Source organism: Megascapheus bottae, chromosome 9 (assembly GCF_031878675.1).
Source record: "Megascapheus bottae isolate mThoBot1 chromosome 9, mThoBot2.hap1, whole genome shotgun sequence".
Taxonomy (NCBI): domain Eukaryota; kingdom Metazoa; phylum Chordata; class Mammalia; order Rodentia; family Geomyidae; genus Megascapheus; species Megascapheus bottae.
The window spans coordinates 60,540,246-60,556,128 of NC_143517.1; the positions used below are offsets into that span (position 1 = coordinate 60,540,246).

The window sequence follows — 15,883 nt, forward strand, 5'->3', positions numbered from 1 at the left end:
ATGCATGTTTTCATGTGAGATAGTCCCGCAAGAACATTCTGGTGTCCAGCAGTTAGCAGATGCACAATCAATATTGCTCTTTTCCCTTCAGTGCTGTGCTTTGGAGCTGCCTGATGGACATGAGTGAGTAGAGGGAGAGTATGAAAACACGAGTCTGCTGCTGTGGGTGTTGGTAACACTTCTCATTCCACCAGAGCACAAAGTAGCACTCTTGCTCAGGGCAGAGATGGATGGGCACTCAAAAGTTAGTGTGATGGGATAAAGGGAAAAGGAGCGTGCAGTTGTGTAAGGAAACATGGAGGTGTTTTGTACGCCTTTCCACTGTTAGTTTGTGCTGCAGATTGCAGAGGAGGACGGCACTATACCCCCCTGGCTGTCTGACGCTCCTTAACTTGCAGAGACCTCAGCTGATGTCAGCCTGACTAAGTGCTGATAGCACATTCAATTACTGCTGTAAAGATCCTTGGATGCAAAAGGTCAGAACTACTGGAGTGTACCACCAAGTTAGCGCGGCATATCTCAAGCCCTGTTCAATGGTCTGAAGCTGTGGCTTTAGATGTATCAAATGAGGGAGAGAAATATTAATCAGATAGATCAAGCGTTTCTGCTAGAGATCCCTTCTGCTGGTCTTTGCTGCAGATCCAATCAGCTGGAGTCTAAATGGCCCTAGCAATGTGTCCACAGATATTCTTCTCCAACAAGGGGTGAACGAAGACAGATGCTTACATTAGCTGCTGTTTATGGACTCTTTGTCCTGTGCAAGGCATGTAGTTTTGCACACAATTTCTTGTGAAATCTCTCCAAGTTTCTTCACAAGTATTTTTTTTTACTACTTCCATGCACGCCTGTTGGAACAGAGACTGAGTCACTCTGACCCTTGTCTTGGGTCCCTCAGCAAGAAATGGCAGAGTTTAGATTCTACCCACACGGCTGTGTGCCAAGCAACTTGTGCTCACTGTCATGTATGGTCCGTTCCCACACAGCCTGGCAGTGGCTGTGGCCTCTATGGCTTGCTCGTTGGACCTGGTTAGCAGCTCTTATTTCTATGGGTGTAGTCTGCATACTTGGTGGGATGCCTTCATAGGACTTCCCTTCTGTTTATTTAGGACCCATAATGAATGTTCAGGAAGTCTGGTCCATTCTGAGTTTATCTTCTCTATAAAACAAGTGCCCTCCAGCTCTGGCTCATTTTAGTCTGTGGCTGGGCAGATTCTATGACACTAGCTTGCCCAAGTAGTCTATTTTTTTTTCCAACAACAAATGAAAGCTATGTGGTGTACAACGTGATTCCTGAAAAGAAGAATACATTGGGGAATAGCTCAGTTGGACTAATTATCCTGTGCATAAAGTCTAGGCCAGCCCGGGCCAGCTAGTGAAATCCCGTTCCCTTGCCCTCCCCAAAAGTGTAGTAAATTGCCCAGCATAACCGAGCTAGGAGATGGATTCCAGTCCAGCTCAACTTGCTTCTATAACCCACAAGTTAACCAGTAGATGACGTGGCTCTGTTTGATTCCAGGAAGGCAGGCCTCAACTCAGACAAACATTTCAGAAAGGAAAAATCAGGAATAATTTCTCTCTCTCTCTCTCTCTCTCTCTCTCTCTCTCTCTCTCTCTCTCTCTCTCTCTCTCTCTCTCTCTCTCTGTGTGTGTGTTTGTGTGTGTTGTTGTTGTTGTTGTTGTTGTTGTTGAAAGGGATCAAGAGCAGGAGGGGAAAAGAGAAGGAGGAAGAGAGGCTGGAGAATCTGCAAGTTATCCCTTAGCAGGACTAGGATGTAACCAGCTGTCCAGGAAACAGCAAGTTTGCAGCCACGGTGGTGCTTTTGACCGCAGGTTTAAAGTATATCCAGGCAGGGCCGTCCTGGAAATGCTTAGACATTTGACTTCCCAGGCCACTTCGACTTGAGAATTATCAGCAGAGGTGGTGATTGATGTCTGGAGGTACTGGGGTTGCATAGCACATGGGTGGCTGCAAATGAAGATGTAGGAAACCCCGTGGAGTGGTGTGGCAGACAGAGGGGAAGAGGTGTTCTGGACATCGTGACCTACAGTTGATGGAACCAGGAAGAAGGCAGTGCTTGCTCGGCTTGAATGCTCCCTTCAGGATCAAGCAGGTCAAGGCGCACAGGCTGCAGTGCAACCACTCACATCCAGATCAGCATCAGGCATCTGAGCTCCACTAATCTGCAACAAACCTCCCCTGGTCTGAAGATCATTTGCATTTGCTGCTCCCTTTGATATATGAGCAAGAAGCATCCTTCTAACCCTGAGACTCCAAACCTGGGGCCATCTCACCTCTTGCATCCAATTCACCTTCCAAAATTATGAGCTCAGCCTAGACTCTTACCTCCTGTCATCACTCCAGGCCTCCACTTTGAGGTTGAGTACATCTAGCTCACCAGGCTGCTCTCCAGATCCAGCTCAGCTCTGCTTCCGTGTTGACCTTTACTGCAGCATCATGATGTGGCAAAGAGAGGGTTGCTGCAAAAGGAATGGGAATCCTTCCGACCTGCACCTCCCTGTCCAAGCCTGGGGGTCCTCCTCCTCCTCCTCCTCAAAAGGTACTAACTGATCCCAAGGGCAGGTAACACCTGCAAAGGATTGTTAACTTTCACCGGAGCAGATGTTTATTTCAGAAGGAGGGCGGTGAAAGTGTCAGGGGAGGAGTCCCAGCAGAGGTGTTTTCCAGGATGGTAAGGTCTCCCTTGCTGTTGTGCAGTCTCAGGGGCCATCTGTCCTGCAGTTTCTCAGAGCTACCTTGAATGGGTATTGTCCTCATAGCTGGTACGTGAAGCATAGTGTCACAGTGGCCTATAGCCTGGATAGGTTCAATGGTTTTTTGGGTCATTTCTGCAGGGTTGGAATCTATCTCTCAAAAAGACCCTTGACAAGTTGTTCGATGATGATTCCAGGAGATCCAACTGCTCCCTTCCTCAATTCCTGGCGACCATTGCCCTGTGGTGGTGGGGCTGTAGCTGGAGGTGAGATGGCATTCAGGAGGAAAGGCGTAGGCCATCCGTCATTGGCAGTAACCACTGGCTTTCCCAGTGCGGGTAAGAGGGAGGGAAAAAAACGAACAAGGGAAGTTTCCCAGGGAAGAGCTTTTCTCCATTTTTCTTCGGTTGCTGAAATATTTCAATTGTGAAATTTCAATTGTGGTACTTCCTTGGTTATAGAGGAAGTGTGAGGATGGTGTAATAGCCCTCTCTCATGGCACACATCCCACACGTGTGTGCTTGAGTGTGCGTGTGTAGGATACTAAACCTTTGAAACAGCAGGCCTTATAGAATGCCATGGGGAAGCGGGTGAGGAGGGCCCAGGGAGGGATAGAAGCATTTTGAATGGATTCCTTTGCTGAGCTGTTTCTAAAAAATTTTGATGCAAGGAGAGAGCCGTGTCCCTGAAGGAATAGTTCTATGGATAAGGAAGACAGCATAGAATGTAATGCATTAAGGTAAAAAAAAAATTTAAAGCACCTTTATACCTTAAGTTAGAATTCGCTCCTTAAATGGAAATTCCTCAAGGGGATCACATCAAACTAAAAAGTCACTAGACTAAATAGTCACTAGACTTCAGAAACAGATAACAGAATGTGAGAAACTGCCAGCTACGCATCTGACAAGGAATTAGTACGAAGAATATATAGGGAGCTCTAAATGAAACTTCTCAGGGATCAACAGCGCAACTCATAAGTGGGCAATTGAACAGAACAGACAATTCTCAAAAGAAGTGAAAATGACCAGGAAGTACTCAAGGAAACACTCACCATCCCTGGACATAAAGGAAATGCAAATCAAAGGGACATTGAAATCCCGTCTCACTCAGTTAGAATAACCACCATTTTGGTGTTGGGGGAATGTGTATGTGTAAGATTACGCATGCATATATATGTGTGTGTGTGTGTGTGTGTGTGTGTGTAGGACTGTGAACATGTGAAAATGTGAATGTGGGTAAGTGTGTGAGTGCATGTGTGTGTTGTATATGAGCATACAAGTGTGTCATCAGTATATTGCGTATGAGAATAGGAACGAGGGTGCATGTGAGTGTCTAAGTGTAAAATAGAAGTGTGAACATATGAGAGAGTCAAGCTGTGGGAGCATGTGTGTCTATATCCAAGTGTGAGGTAGTGTGAGCATTTATGCACCTTTGAGAAGAGAGCATTGGCTAAGCTTTGTGTTATTTGTTGTGGAGACAGGACACTAGGCTGGCCTGTTTGTGGAAGCAGAGAGAAAGATCAGAGCAAGGAATCAGGGTCTCTGGCCTGTTATTAAATAAGATTGGACCACACAAGACCATCAACTTCTTTTCAGATTTAACAGTGCCTGTTTAGATAGAGCTTTGCCTTACAGTTTATTTTTATTACTTTTTATGAGCCCTGGTTTCCTGGAAAACTGGGATAATAATCTCTCTGTCTGAGGGCTTGTTATGAAGAGCAGTTGAAATCATACTTGGAAAATAAACGAGTTTGCTTCTGTAAACTCTGAACTATAAAGCACTCTGAAAATGTTAGTTCTCATGATGATGATAATGATAATGTCATAGTAGGGTTCTGCCTATCAAGAGAAGATCACGAGTGAACTGATTACTTCTAAACAGAAACAAGATTGCTGTTGTCATGTTTTCTATTATATAAAACGTCAAGTCAGGTTCACAGAGTCAACTAGAAATGCTTGGATGTTCCCCCAAGGAATGGCCATTTGATCTTCTGGGCTGGTGGGGTAGGAGCTGCAAGTGTGAGGCCAAGATACAGTTAATAATTCAAATAGGTACTCACTGTTAGTCTGCAGGGCATTGTGCCCTGGTAAACCATCAATAAAATATTGGGCTCAGTGGTTTGGAGCCCACAGCTAATGCGAGAGCAACATTTTCACTTGGAAATGATGGCAGACACTGGGCCAGGGTGTCAGGAAAGCCTATGGTCTGGAATAAAAATGTTAAGGGAGGAAATAAGCATCAACACCCTTTCTCTTACTGGATCTAGAAGGGGAAGGCTGCAGCAGTAACGGAGGCTCTGGAACTCCTTTCACACACCGGGACACTCTGTGGAGCTCCATGCCAGTACTTATTTGTGCTGGTCCTGGGGCTTAAACTCAAAGTCTGGGCACTGTCCCTGAGCTTTTCTGCTAAAGACTTGCACTCTGTCACTTGAGTCACAGCTCTGCTTCAGGCTTTTTAGGTGGTTGATTGGAGACAAGAGCCTCAAGGACATTCCTACCCAGGCTGGTTTCCACTGTGAGATCTCAGCCTCCTGAGTTGCTAGATTACAGGTGTGAACTGCCAGTGCCTCTCTTGGGAGGCTTTATTTTGAAGTTAAAACTCCCCAAATCCTGTCTCTGCACAAATGCCTTTGAGTACATTGCTGGTGCTGTAGCAGGGTTGGTTTTTACTATTTTGTCAACATCTTATAGGATACTAGATTCCCTATACAGGGTGATAAATGGCAGATAATGTCTATCAACCTGCATTAGTCCCCAAAGATTAAATCAAGAATGCAAAGCTATTGAAGGTTTTTTTTGGGGGGATCTGTGCATAGTTTTCTTACATCAGGGATACACTTGATTTCTAGTTATATCTTACCTCAGGGATACACTTGATTTCTAGTTATATCTTACCTCACGGATACACTTGATTTCTAGTTATATCTTACATCAGGGATACAGTTGATTTCTAGTTATATCTTGCCATTTTAGACTCTTTTCCTTCAGCATAAGTACTTTCTTGCTATTTCTATCCTTATGCCATAGGTCTTCCATGTAGAGCTTAGGAGACAGAGGGTAAAGTTGACATTCTAGGATGGCCTGGTTTCTGAGTTATACTGACTTTCTAGAAATCACTGGATATTTCCAGTTCTTTTAGTAAGTGATTTGAGCATACCAAAAGAGCAGGCAACCAGAATTATACCTCCAGTTTCAGTAAGATACTTTGCTCTCACTGCTTCCTCTTGACTGTACATGAAGCCAAAGAAGAGACTCGATCATTTGCTTCTAACCACAGTTCAGTTGCCAACCTGTCTCTTGTTCCTCAATATGGAAAGCTAGGGATTCAGCACTTTGGCATGGATGCATTGGCACTTACGCCAGATACCCATGTGGTAGGTTTTCATTACTCTAATGGAGAGTCTCAGCACCCTCTTGTCTTGTGTCTGTTTGATTTGTCCCTGAATGAAGCCACACCTCCCAGGATGGACTATCTGTCTCCATCTTTTCTATTTGGAATCTCCTTATCACTGAGTCAGGGAGAAGCTCAGGGAGAAGTGTCCCAGTGGCACCCCTCTAATCACCATGTTGGCAGCATCCATAGGCCTAATGTTTCCTATCTTAGTTTCCTCTGAATTCAAACTCAACTTTTCATCCAGGGATTTTTCCTAAGTCCCAGGTCAAGGTTCAGAAACCTTGCCTGTGCCTGGAAGCCTTCCTTCCTGGGCTGGCTCCAGCTCACCATGGCTTGATTGCTTTGGTGGAGCTTAAAGCTTGATAATTCACAACATTTTTTCTATGTTTGCTAAATCCTATGCCCTCAAAGCTGATGTGCTTTTCCTAAGACCTGCTTCTCTACTAGAGTTGCTTGTTGAGCTCATAACCTAGTTGTCTCAGCTCCCTGTCTCCAGGGTCCTGTGATGCCAAGTCTATATCTTGTTGAAATATCCTCATCAGGTTAGACTGAAGGACCCTGGGGATTCTCAGAACCCTGAACCCGAGATTCTCAAAGATGAAATTATAATGACTCTTGGTTTTGATAGAGGAGTTTTATAGATTACAGACATGTTGGACATGAAATATTCCCTTCCCCAAAGGCTTATATATCGAAAGCTTGATCCCCAATGCAGTGCTCAGAGGTGGAGGTCTTAGGGAAATGAATGGATTTTAAAGATGCTGATATTACCAATGTATGAAAACATTCATGGATTCAAAATAGAACAGATGTTTGGAAGGTAGTCAGAACACCTGTTAGAGAAAGTGGATCACAAGAGGGGCAAGTTTTGGAGGGTTATGTCCCCAACTAGGATGCTAATTCTATGAAGGATAAACTTTTTCCAGGGTTTCTTTGAAGCACAGGACAGCATAAGAACATTGTAGGTGTTAAACAGCCAGTCCTTTGATGAACATACAGGTATGAAAATTTCAAGAAGTCATGATTTAAAGAGTTTGTATTTGTCCAGACATAAGAAAAGTGCTGAAAATGGCAACTATTCCTTTAGTGTCTGACTTTGTTTGTTTCTCATTTTAATTTAGCTATAAATCTTTCAAAATCAGAAACTAGGTCATAATTATCTGTAATTCCCAACATATTCTGGATGCAAGTGGGGCTCAATGGCCAATTGACTTATGAAGAAGTGCTTAGCATCTCTGACCATAAAGGAAATGCAAATCAAAACAACACAGATTCTACCCTACCCCAGTTACAAGGGCGATCATTAAGAAATGTCAGTAACAAGTGCTGGCATCCTTGCCAGAAGGGAACTCTGTAAACTTGCTCAATCACTCTGGAAAGCAGTATGGAATTTCCTCAAAAACCACCACCACCACCACCAACAAACGAACCCAAACAACAACAACAACAACAAAAAACAATAATAAAAAACTACACAAGAACTACTCCTATGAGCCAGAAATTCTACCCCTGGTCACGTATCTAATAGAATACAAACAAGGTTGCAATAAAGCCAGCAACACAAGCATGTTCATTGTAATATTATTCATATAGTTTAGATCATGGACTTAACCTAGATGCCCCTTAGTAGATGAATGGTTCAAGAAAATGTGAAATACATATGTACACACACACACACACACACACACACACACACACACACACACATACACACACAATGGAATTTTAATCATTCACTAGAAAGAATGATATTGTACCATTCCTAAGGAAATGGAAGAAATTTGGAAAAAATTATGTTAAGTGTCCCTATAAATCTGTAAGTGTATGGATTAGGTGGCATGCAAGTGGTTGCAGGAGAATTCATTGAAGTGTATTTAATAGACTCCTAGCTGTTGGCATAGGAGCCCAGGCTGCTCACCACCTGTGCTTCCCTGACTCATTGCTGGACACTCAGTGAAGGAAGCAGTCCAGGGCCAGAGGACGCCTGGCCCCTCCCTCCTCGAGCAGGAGCTGGGGCGTGTCTCAGGACACCATTGACTGACAGTTGCATTTGAGAAAGACCCAATAACTGCCACCGCTCGATCTGGATTTAGTGAGCACGTTTTCTAAAATAAAGTTAGATTGAAGGGACCCCTTTCTTGACTTCCCAAAATCCATCCACTCTAGGCATTTCCCATCTTTATGACAAAGGACTTGACCTGAGGCAGGGGCTGCAGAATCTGATAACAGCTCAGATTCCAAGAACAGCTAAACCAGGTGGAGTTACCAGAATTCCCCCCCACCTCACCCCCCTTGGCCTGCCAGGGAATTCCCTCCCCTTCCTTTGTCGTCAGAGCAGTGTGCCAGAAGCCCACTGAAATGATAGGTCCGTTCAAACAGCAAAGGTATCAGTGGTTGCCCCAGCCATCAATCAACCATGTTGAATTCCATTGGCCACCTGTATATGGCCAGCCCAACCACATGGCTGGGGCCTATAAAAGTATGCTGTCTCACTCACATCTTAGAGGAGGCCCTGACCGGTCAGTATGATTCTCGATGCTAGGGGCGGAATAAAACTCTGTTTAACTTAACTTCCAAATTCCGCTTTTGTGTCAGACTCGTTCCTTTGATCACGGACCCTAACAAGATCTGCACCAAGAGTCTGGTCTCCTGAGTCTGTGTTCCCAGGATTATTCGTGGGTTCCATTGCCATTTTACCCCCCCTCGTAAATGCCTGAGAAGGACCCCAACACACACACACACACACACACACACACACACACACACACACACACACACACATATATATGTGTGTGTGTATATATATATATATAATTTTTTTTTTAGAAAGACCAGGTAAAAGCCCAACAAAGTCAACACCAGGAAATGCGAGCATCTAAGGGGGCTGGCACCATGGGGAGAGGGACAGAAAGGTGAGGGGGAAGGGGAAGAATGTGGTAAAGAATCCACTGTATATATCACAACATTAAGGAAAGTAAAGAAAGAGCTAGGTCGAAGGGGGGGTGAGAATGTTGAAGGGGTGACACTAATCTGTTAGGGTCCGTGATCAAAGGAACGAGTCTGACACAAAAGCGGAATTTGGAAGTTAAGTTAAACAGAGTTTTATTCTGCCCCTAGCATCGAGAATCATACTGACCGGTCAGGGCCGCCTCTAAGATGTGAGTGAGACAGCGACCCCGCCTGATCTTACAGGCTACTTTTATAGGCCCCAGCCATGTGGTTGGGCTGGCCATATACAGGTGGCCAATGGAATTCAACATGGTTGATTGATGGCTGGGGCAACCACTGATACCTTTGCTGTTTGAACTGACCTATCATCTCGGTGGGCTTCTGGCACACTGCTCTGACAAAGGAAGGGGAGGGAATTCCCTGGCAGGCCAAGGGGGGTGGGGTGGGGGGGGGGAATTCTGGTAACTCCAAATGGTTTAGCTGCTCTTGTAATCTGAGCTGTTATCAGAGATTCTGCAGCCCCTGCCTCAGGTCAAGTCCTTTGTCATAAAGATGGGAAATGCCTAGAGTGGATGGATTTTGGGAAGTCAAGAAAGGGGTCCCTTCATAATCAAGATGCGCTGTACTCATAGACTGTTTTGTTATGTGGCACTTCCTTTGTACAACTACTTGATGATCATAAAAAGTTAAAAGAAAAAAAGATGGGATTAGTGTTTGCAAGTGAAAAGAAAGTTATATTATCCATGACTGAGTACATTCAAAGACAAATGAAACCATTCTTGTTCTAAAAAAAATTAAACCTTTTTATTAGTATATTTATTTTATATATAAAAGAAATACAAAAAAAAAAGAAACACAATGAAAATGCTTTTATGGCAAATCAGATTTGTCAGTGCCTTCAGCTTGGGCTCCAGGCTCTGGTCCACTTGGGGTCAACAAAGTCCGTCGGTTGTAATGGCCCTTGATGATACCTGTGTTGTTGTTTTCATTGAGTAGCTGCTTCTGCCTTTGCCTGTTGAGGGACTGGACAAGGCCCAGAACGACTGCAGCCAGCGAGTACTGCCCGGGCAGTCTTCTGGGGGGTAAGATGAATGGGTTGGGTTGGACTCGTCCCAGGAGAAAGTACGTTTTGATTTTTCCCTCCTGCTCACTGATGCCCTTCACGTAGATCTCTCCTCGGTAGTCAAAGGCAAAGCCTTGATCTTTCAGGATCAGGTAGGTCTCCTCTGGGACTTGGATCCGGCCACTCACCCCTGTGCTGTCCATTCGGCTCGCCAGGTTCACGGTTTTACCCCAAATATCATACTGTGGTTTTTTAGCGCCAATCACACCAGCTACCACGGAGCCGTGGCTGATGCCTGTAAGTGAACCAAAGGAGCAAGCTATCAGGGAGGTGAGGGGGCAGCCTGGTGTCCTGTTCTACTAGGAGTTCATGCGTGTGAACTCTCTGGGTGCCTCCGTTCCTTATTTGCTGTGTGTCGTGGGCCAGTTACTTAACTATGTAGATCTCACTTTTCCCATGTAAAGCAGATACTGATCAGCCTAGTCCCTGATAGCCAGAGAGAGCTCGACACAGCACCTCAGCTTTGTTCCACAGGCACACTGGCTTCTCCTGGCCCATGAAGGAGAGTAAAGCCCTGATGGGATCTCCCCCTTCCGCTGACACTGCTTGAACAGCTCTGGCAGACCTTTTCCTTCTCTATTTCCACCCATCAGCAGCGACCCCTCAGTCCATGCTGATGGCTTTCTGATGGGGTTCTGTATCTCCCCCTTGTCCGTTTGAAGCCTGTGATTCCCACTGCTGCAGGGGGGCACGGGTCTTTTGGAGAGGCACAATCTGATCTAGTGACAGCCCACCAGGACTCCTTGCCCCAGGATTAGGATGGTGCTTCCTGGATCACAAGCCAGGAAGTCTCTGATCTGACTTTTGCCTAACTTGCCTCTCAGTTTCCTCTGCTCAGTGCTACACTTCTCTGTTAGTTGTTTACCTAACCTGTTGTCATATAAACCTTGGCACCTTAGTCCTGCCTCTCTTTCTGCATGGAATCTGATTTTCCCCAAGCCCATAGTTTTTGGAAAACCCATTTTTTGTCAATACTGGAGTTTAAACTCAGGGCTTTGTGCTTACTAGTCAGGGGCTCAACCACTCAGTCCCATGTCTAGATCTTTTTGCTATCTTGAGATAGGACCTCAGTTTTTGCTGGGGGGGGCAGTGCATGGACTATGATATACCTAATTTACACTCCCTGTTGTAGTGGTTGCACAGTTCGTGGTGTGAGCGTGGGTGTCCAGCTTCTTTTATTGATATGAAGTCTCAAGGAATTTTCTGTCCAGACTGGCCTAGATCCATCTATGTAGCTGACACAACAGGTGCATGCCATGGTACCCAGGTTTTAGTTGAGAAGGAGACTCATCCTTCCAAGTAGCTAGGATTATAGATATGATCGAGCAATGATTTGTTATTTGCCAGCTGCTGAGTGAATGCTTTCAAAAATAGCTTAAATGCCTTCTTCTTTAAGAAGCCCAACTCTTCTTTTAAGACATGATAGCCTTTCACTAAATGTGTCAGCAGACATGTCTGTCTCCTCTAATAGATTGAGAGATTTTTTTTATCATTTATAAACATTTACTGGGCCCCTGCTCTGTGTGGGAAATGGTGGGAAGACAGAGAGGTCTAAGCTGGCACTCATGGGGCCTGCTTTCTACTGATAAGAGACAAAAAAAAAACCCATAAAAGCAGGTAATATAGTATCAGTAAGTAAATGCAAAATCAATTAGGGTATAAGGATAGGGAAAGATGGATGGAGTGCATTTGGCAGGAAGGTATGCAGGAAAGACTTTGTGAGCAGAAATTTGAGGAAAATGATAGGAGCAGCGCGTGCGTGCGTGCGTGCGAGCACACACACACACACACACACACACACACACACACACTCTACAGAAGGCATGGCACCATGGTGGATGCACTTTGAGAACCATTGTCCTATTTGATTCTCATAAGGTAGGAAGGCAAGGATGCTGATAAATAAACAACATCCAACCTATATAAAAGGACACTGAAGCTCAGAGAGCTTAAATGTCTCCTCCAAAGTCATAGAGCTCGTTCGAGCAGACATGTAACATAGTTTGAGATGTTTTGGCTAGTTGAGAAACATATTTTCTAAGCTCTGAGATCAGTGAATCAATGTCAGCCATTGAGTACCATGCCAAAGACTGGATCCCAATGTCTTTGGACTTTACTTAGAACATCTCTTTCTTCAGGATTAAAGGCCTCTTTTTATTCCTGGCTCAATAGTGTTGTCCATTGCTTCAGAAGGGATATGCAGAGTTGAAGGAAGACATAGGAACAAGCCTGGAATACCTTACCAATAGAGAAAAATCATAAACTATAACTTATTTTATCCCAAAGAGCAAAAACAGATGGTATTCATCAACTCTAACCAGTCAGCTATTGGTATCTCTTGACATTTTTCTTGGAATTCACTAAAGGAAAACCTATTGAAATTAAATAGCAAGTCAGCCAGAGGACATCCGTAATAGAAAGACAGCAGAAAAAGTTATTTTAAACTGCTTTTTGGCAGCCAGAATACCATTCATCTCTGAGCCAGGAAGCTTGGAACAGCTACTGGCATGACTCTGGCTGTGTGATGCTAGGATCGTTAGTTCCCTTTTCTGGGCCTGAATTTACTTATGAACAAAACAAAAACGTGGACTGGAGCAGAAAGTTTCAGATTAAGTTTTCTAAGGCTCTAGAGACTCAGCAGAGACACAGAATTGGAAAATTATGCAAATTACAAGAGATGTTAAACTGCAATGATTACTGTGTTGCTACTTTGCACAAAACATCCCTGTGACTGAGTATGGTGGGCTGAATGGACAAGAAATATTCTGTAAGGCTCTCTGCTGGTTGCTTGCTATACAACACCCTCAGGAGTGGAATTCTCCTTTGGCCTGAGGTCATTTTATCTATAATAACCTAAGAATAATACACTGACTTTACCACCACTGATCATCATGGAAGGCAGAATTAAATAATTTTTGGCTTGTTAGTGACCACTGCACAGGTACAAAGGAGACTAGGTAAGGATCTTAGAAGCTATGTTAGCCACAGCCTAGGATTTGCTTTGTGTTTGTGCAACCCTACCAGATTTTTTGTTCTTGTTTTACTGTCATGAGTGAGCAGAAGCTTAGTAAGGTTATGCTATATCGCCTAGAAAAGCTTCTCTGGTTTGATGCCCAAGACATGGGAGGGACTGCTGCAGCTCTGTGGAGTTCTGTCCCAGCCCCTGCTTACCGATCCGAAGTTCAAAGTTGTTAAATGAATGCTTGTTGATCTCCTGTATGCTTTCAGTGAGGGCAAGAGAGAAGTCGGCCAGGGCACACAAATGTTCCCACTTGTCTTCACATTGCTGCAGCCAGAAAGAAACATGATCAATTGTTTGTAACCAATACTGGCATGTCTGCACTCAGAGTTTTCTATCCTAATCCCCCCTCCCACCACCTGAACAGTTTCCTTAGAAGAAAACAACCACATTCCTGAGCCTCTGTAAACCAAGCTGTCAGCACTCCAGATTCTGGGGTCACAGGAGAGCGCAGGGGGTGTGGCTCACGTCCTTCTTGCACAGCTGTTGCTATTGAGAATTCTTCTGTGGGTTTACTGATGTGGGCTGATGTGGTGGTGGTGGTGGTGATGGTGGTGGTGGTGGTGTGTGTGTGTATGATTGTGTACATGTATATGCTCTTCTGCTTATACACACTGGTCTTCCCCACCCAGGAGTTGTGTCTGATTTCTTCGCAAGTATTCCATTCAGGGGATGTTTCATATAAACATCTGTTCATGGAACTCCCAAGAGAACTTTGTGACCCTCCGAATCAACCTCAGTTTCTAAATCTATAGAATGGTGACAGGTAGGCTAGGCCTGGATATTTGACTGAGATTAAACATGCAAGGTAATTTTATGCTACAGTAGAACAGAGGTTGGGAAAATAGTTTGAGTAAAGGGCCAGAGTGCAAATATTTTAGGTTTTACAGACGACAGTCTTCATTGTAAGCAATTCAATACTACCCTTTGCTTTGAAAGACACAAAGAATATATTATAAATGAATGGGCATGGCTGTGTTCCAAAAAAATTTATTTCCAAAATCAAGAGGGTGGGACAGGTTCTGTCACGTGAACTCTATTCCTCAGACTTCTGCTATAAAGGCCACATGCATATACAAGCATGATGTCTCCTCAGAGCTTACTCTCGGAACATTCAAGAAACTTCAGCTGGAAGGTGAGCAGGAAGGATAAGAAAGATTTAATGAGGATTGAATCTCCCAGAGTAACTTAGATTTATATTTAATTAACAGTTGTTGAGGATTTGCTGAACGCAATGCTTTAGACGGAAGCACAAAACATCCAAGTTAACCCACCCATTAGTCCCAGAGAATAGACCATATAATCCTGGCAATTGGTAAACAGTCAGACACTTCACAAAGAAGGAAGGAATTATGATGTTGATGATGATGAATTTGAAGGAAAAGATGAATCTAAGCATCAGAAAATAAGCTAGCTCACAGTTTAACAAAATGAAAAGTACGAAGCTAAAATGTGTTTCGTCAAGAGGGTTGTGGGAGAGAGGGAAGATGAATAAACAAAAGAAAGGGTGGAGAAATATAGTCATGCTCTTCATGGGACATATGTGAAAACAGACCTGGTAATGTAAGAGGATAGGTGGACAGATAAATGGGAGATGAATGGAATGGGTAGCATTGATCAAGATGTATTGTACACATAAACCAACTAAAATCAAACCCCTTTCATACGACTAAAAATAATTTAAAAAGAGAAAAAAACAGCACTCATAAAATAATTGGAAAAGTAAAGATACAGAGAGTAACCTAATTTGAGGAGCTAGGTCATCTCTACAACTAAATCCTGATGGGAGTATTTCTTCGCTCAGACCTTTGTGAGTAAAGAATTTCAGTGAGCAGCCTAGACATTCCTCAGCAGAGCAGTAACATTTCCCCCAGCAGCCCTCCCTGCCTGGGGCCAACAGTACATCCCCTGACTGTCACAGCCCCATTCTGCCCAGCTCATCACTGCTCCCTTGTCTCCTGGTGACAGGGGCTTACCAGCTGCAGCCACATGGTATACCTGTCTAGACGTGACTGAGTGCAAGAGACCTGTACCTGTTTTTCGGGGGACAAGCCTGACACAGCCATGTAGGTGCTACCAATGGTCTTAATCTTCTCAATGTCTTGAAAGCGGTCTTCTCCAAGCAGCTGAAACACACCCAGACAGGTTATTAGTCCTGGTGTCCTGGACAATTGGCTCACCATGCAAAACAACAACAACAAAAAAAAAAAAAACAGGGATAACCCTAAGGACTGGGAACACTTGATCTGCTGCTTTTTTCTACAGTCAGGCATTCAGTCAACATGTGTTTGTTAAGCACATGTCAAGTTTGCTTTGAGCCTGGATGAGTGTGAATGGATACCCTTGAAAAAAGTGTGCTGCTGTGACTAAAATAAGTCTACTTGATTAGCTTCAAAAAGCAATCACCAATGTTCTAAGTTCAACAAGCATTTTTGGCTTTCTTTTCATCATGCATTTGGACTCGGTACTTGTGCATTTCCCTCTGGCACCCTAGCCTGAGCCATTCTCAGATTTCAGCTGGGCCTGCTCCTGCCTCTGCTCCCAGCATGGTGGCTAGAACGATGCCACTGACAAGTGAGTCAGACCAAGTCCTTGCATTGTGCAGAATGCTCTCATAATATCCAGTTCCAGTGAGGGTCAGAGCTGGTCTTCACTGTCATCTACAAGGCATGCTCTAACTTGTT

General features: G+C 44.2%; 1 protein-coding gene across 2 annotated transcripts in view; it reads right to left on the reverse strand.

Annotated features, from left to right (window-relative positions):
- Positions 1-9,842: 9,842 nt before the first annotated feature.
- The window catches only part of Adcy8 (adenylate cyclase 8), a 191,764-nt gene continuing 185,723 nt past the window's right edge, over positions 9,843-15,883 (reverse strand). For both annotated transcript variants that reach the window (XM_090339406.1, XM_090339405.1), the window contains 3 exons: positions 15,233-15,325; positions 13,352-13,466; positions 9,843-10,415 (listed from right to left, as the gene is read on the reverse strand). In XM_090339406.1, the coding sequence (XP_090195532.1) occupies positions 9,928-10,415; positions 13,352-13,466; positions 15,233-15,325 (696 nt within the window). In that variant the 3' untranslated portion in view covers positions 9,843-9,927. The remainder of the gene's footprint in view (positions 10,416-13,351; positions 13,467-15,232; positions 15,326-15,883) is intronic.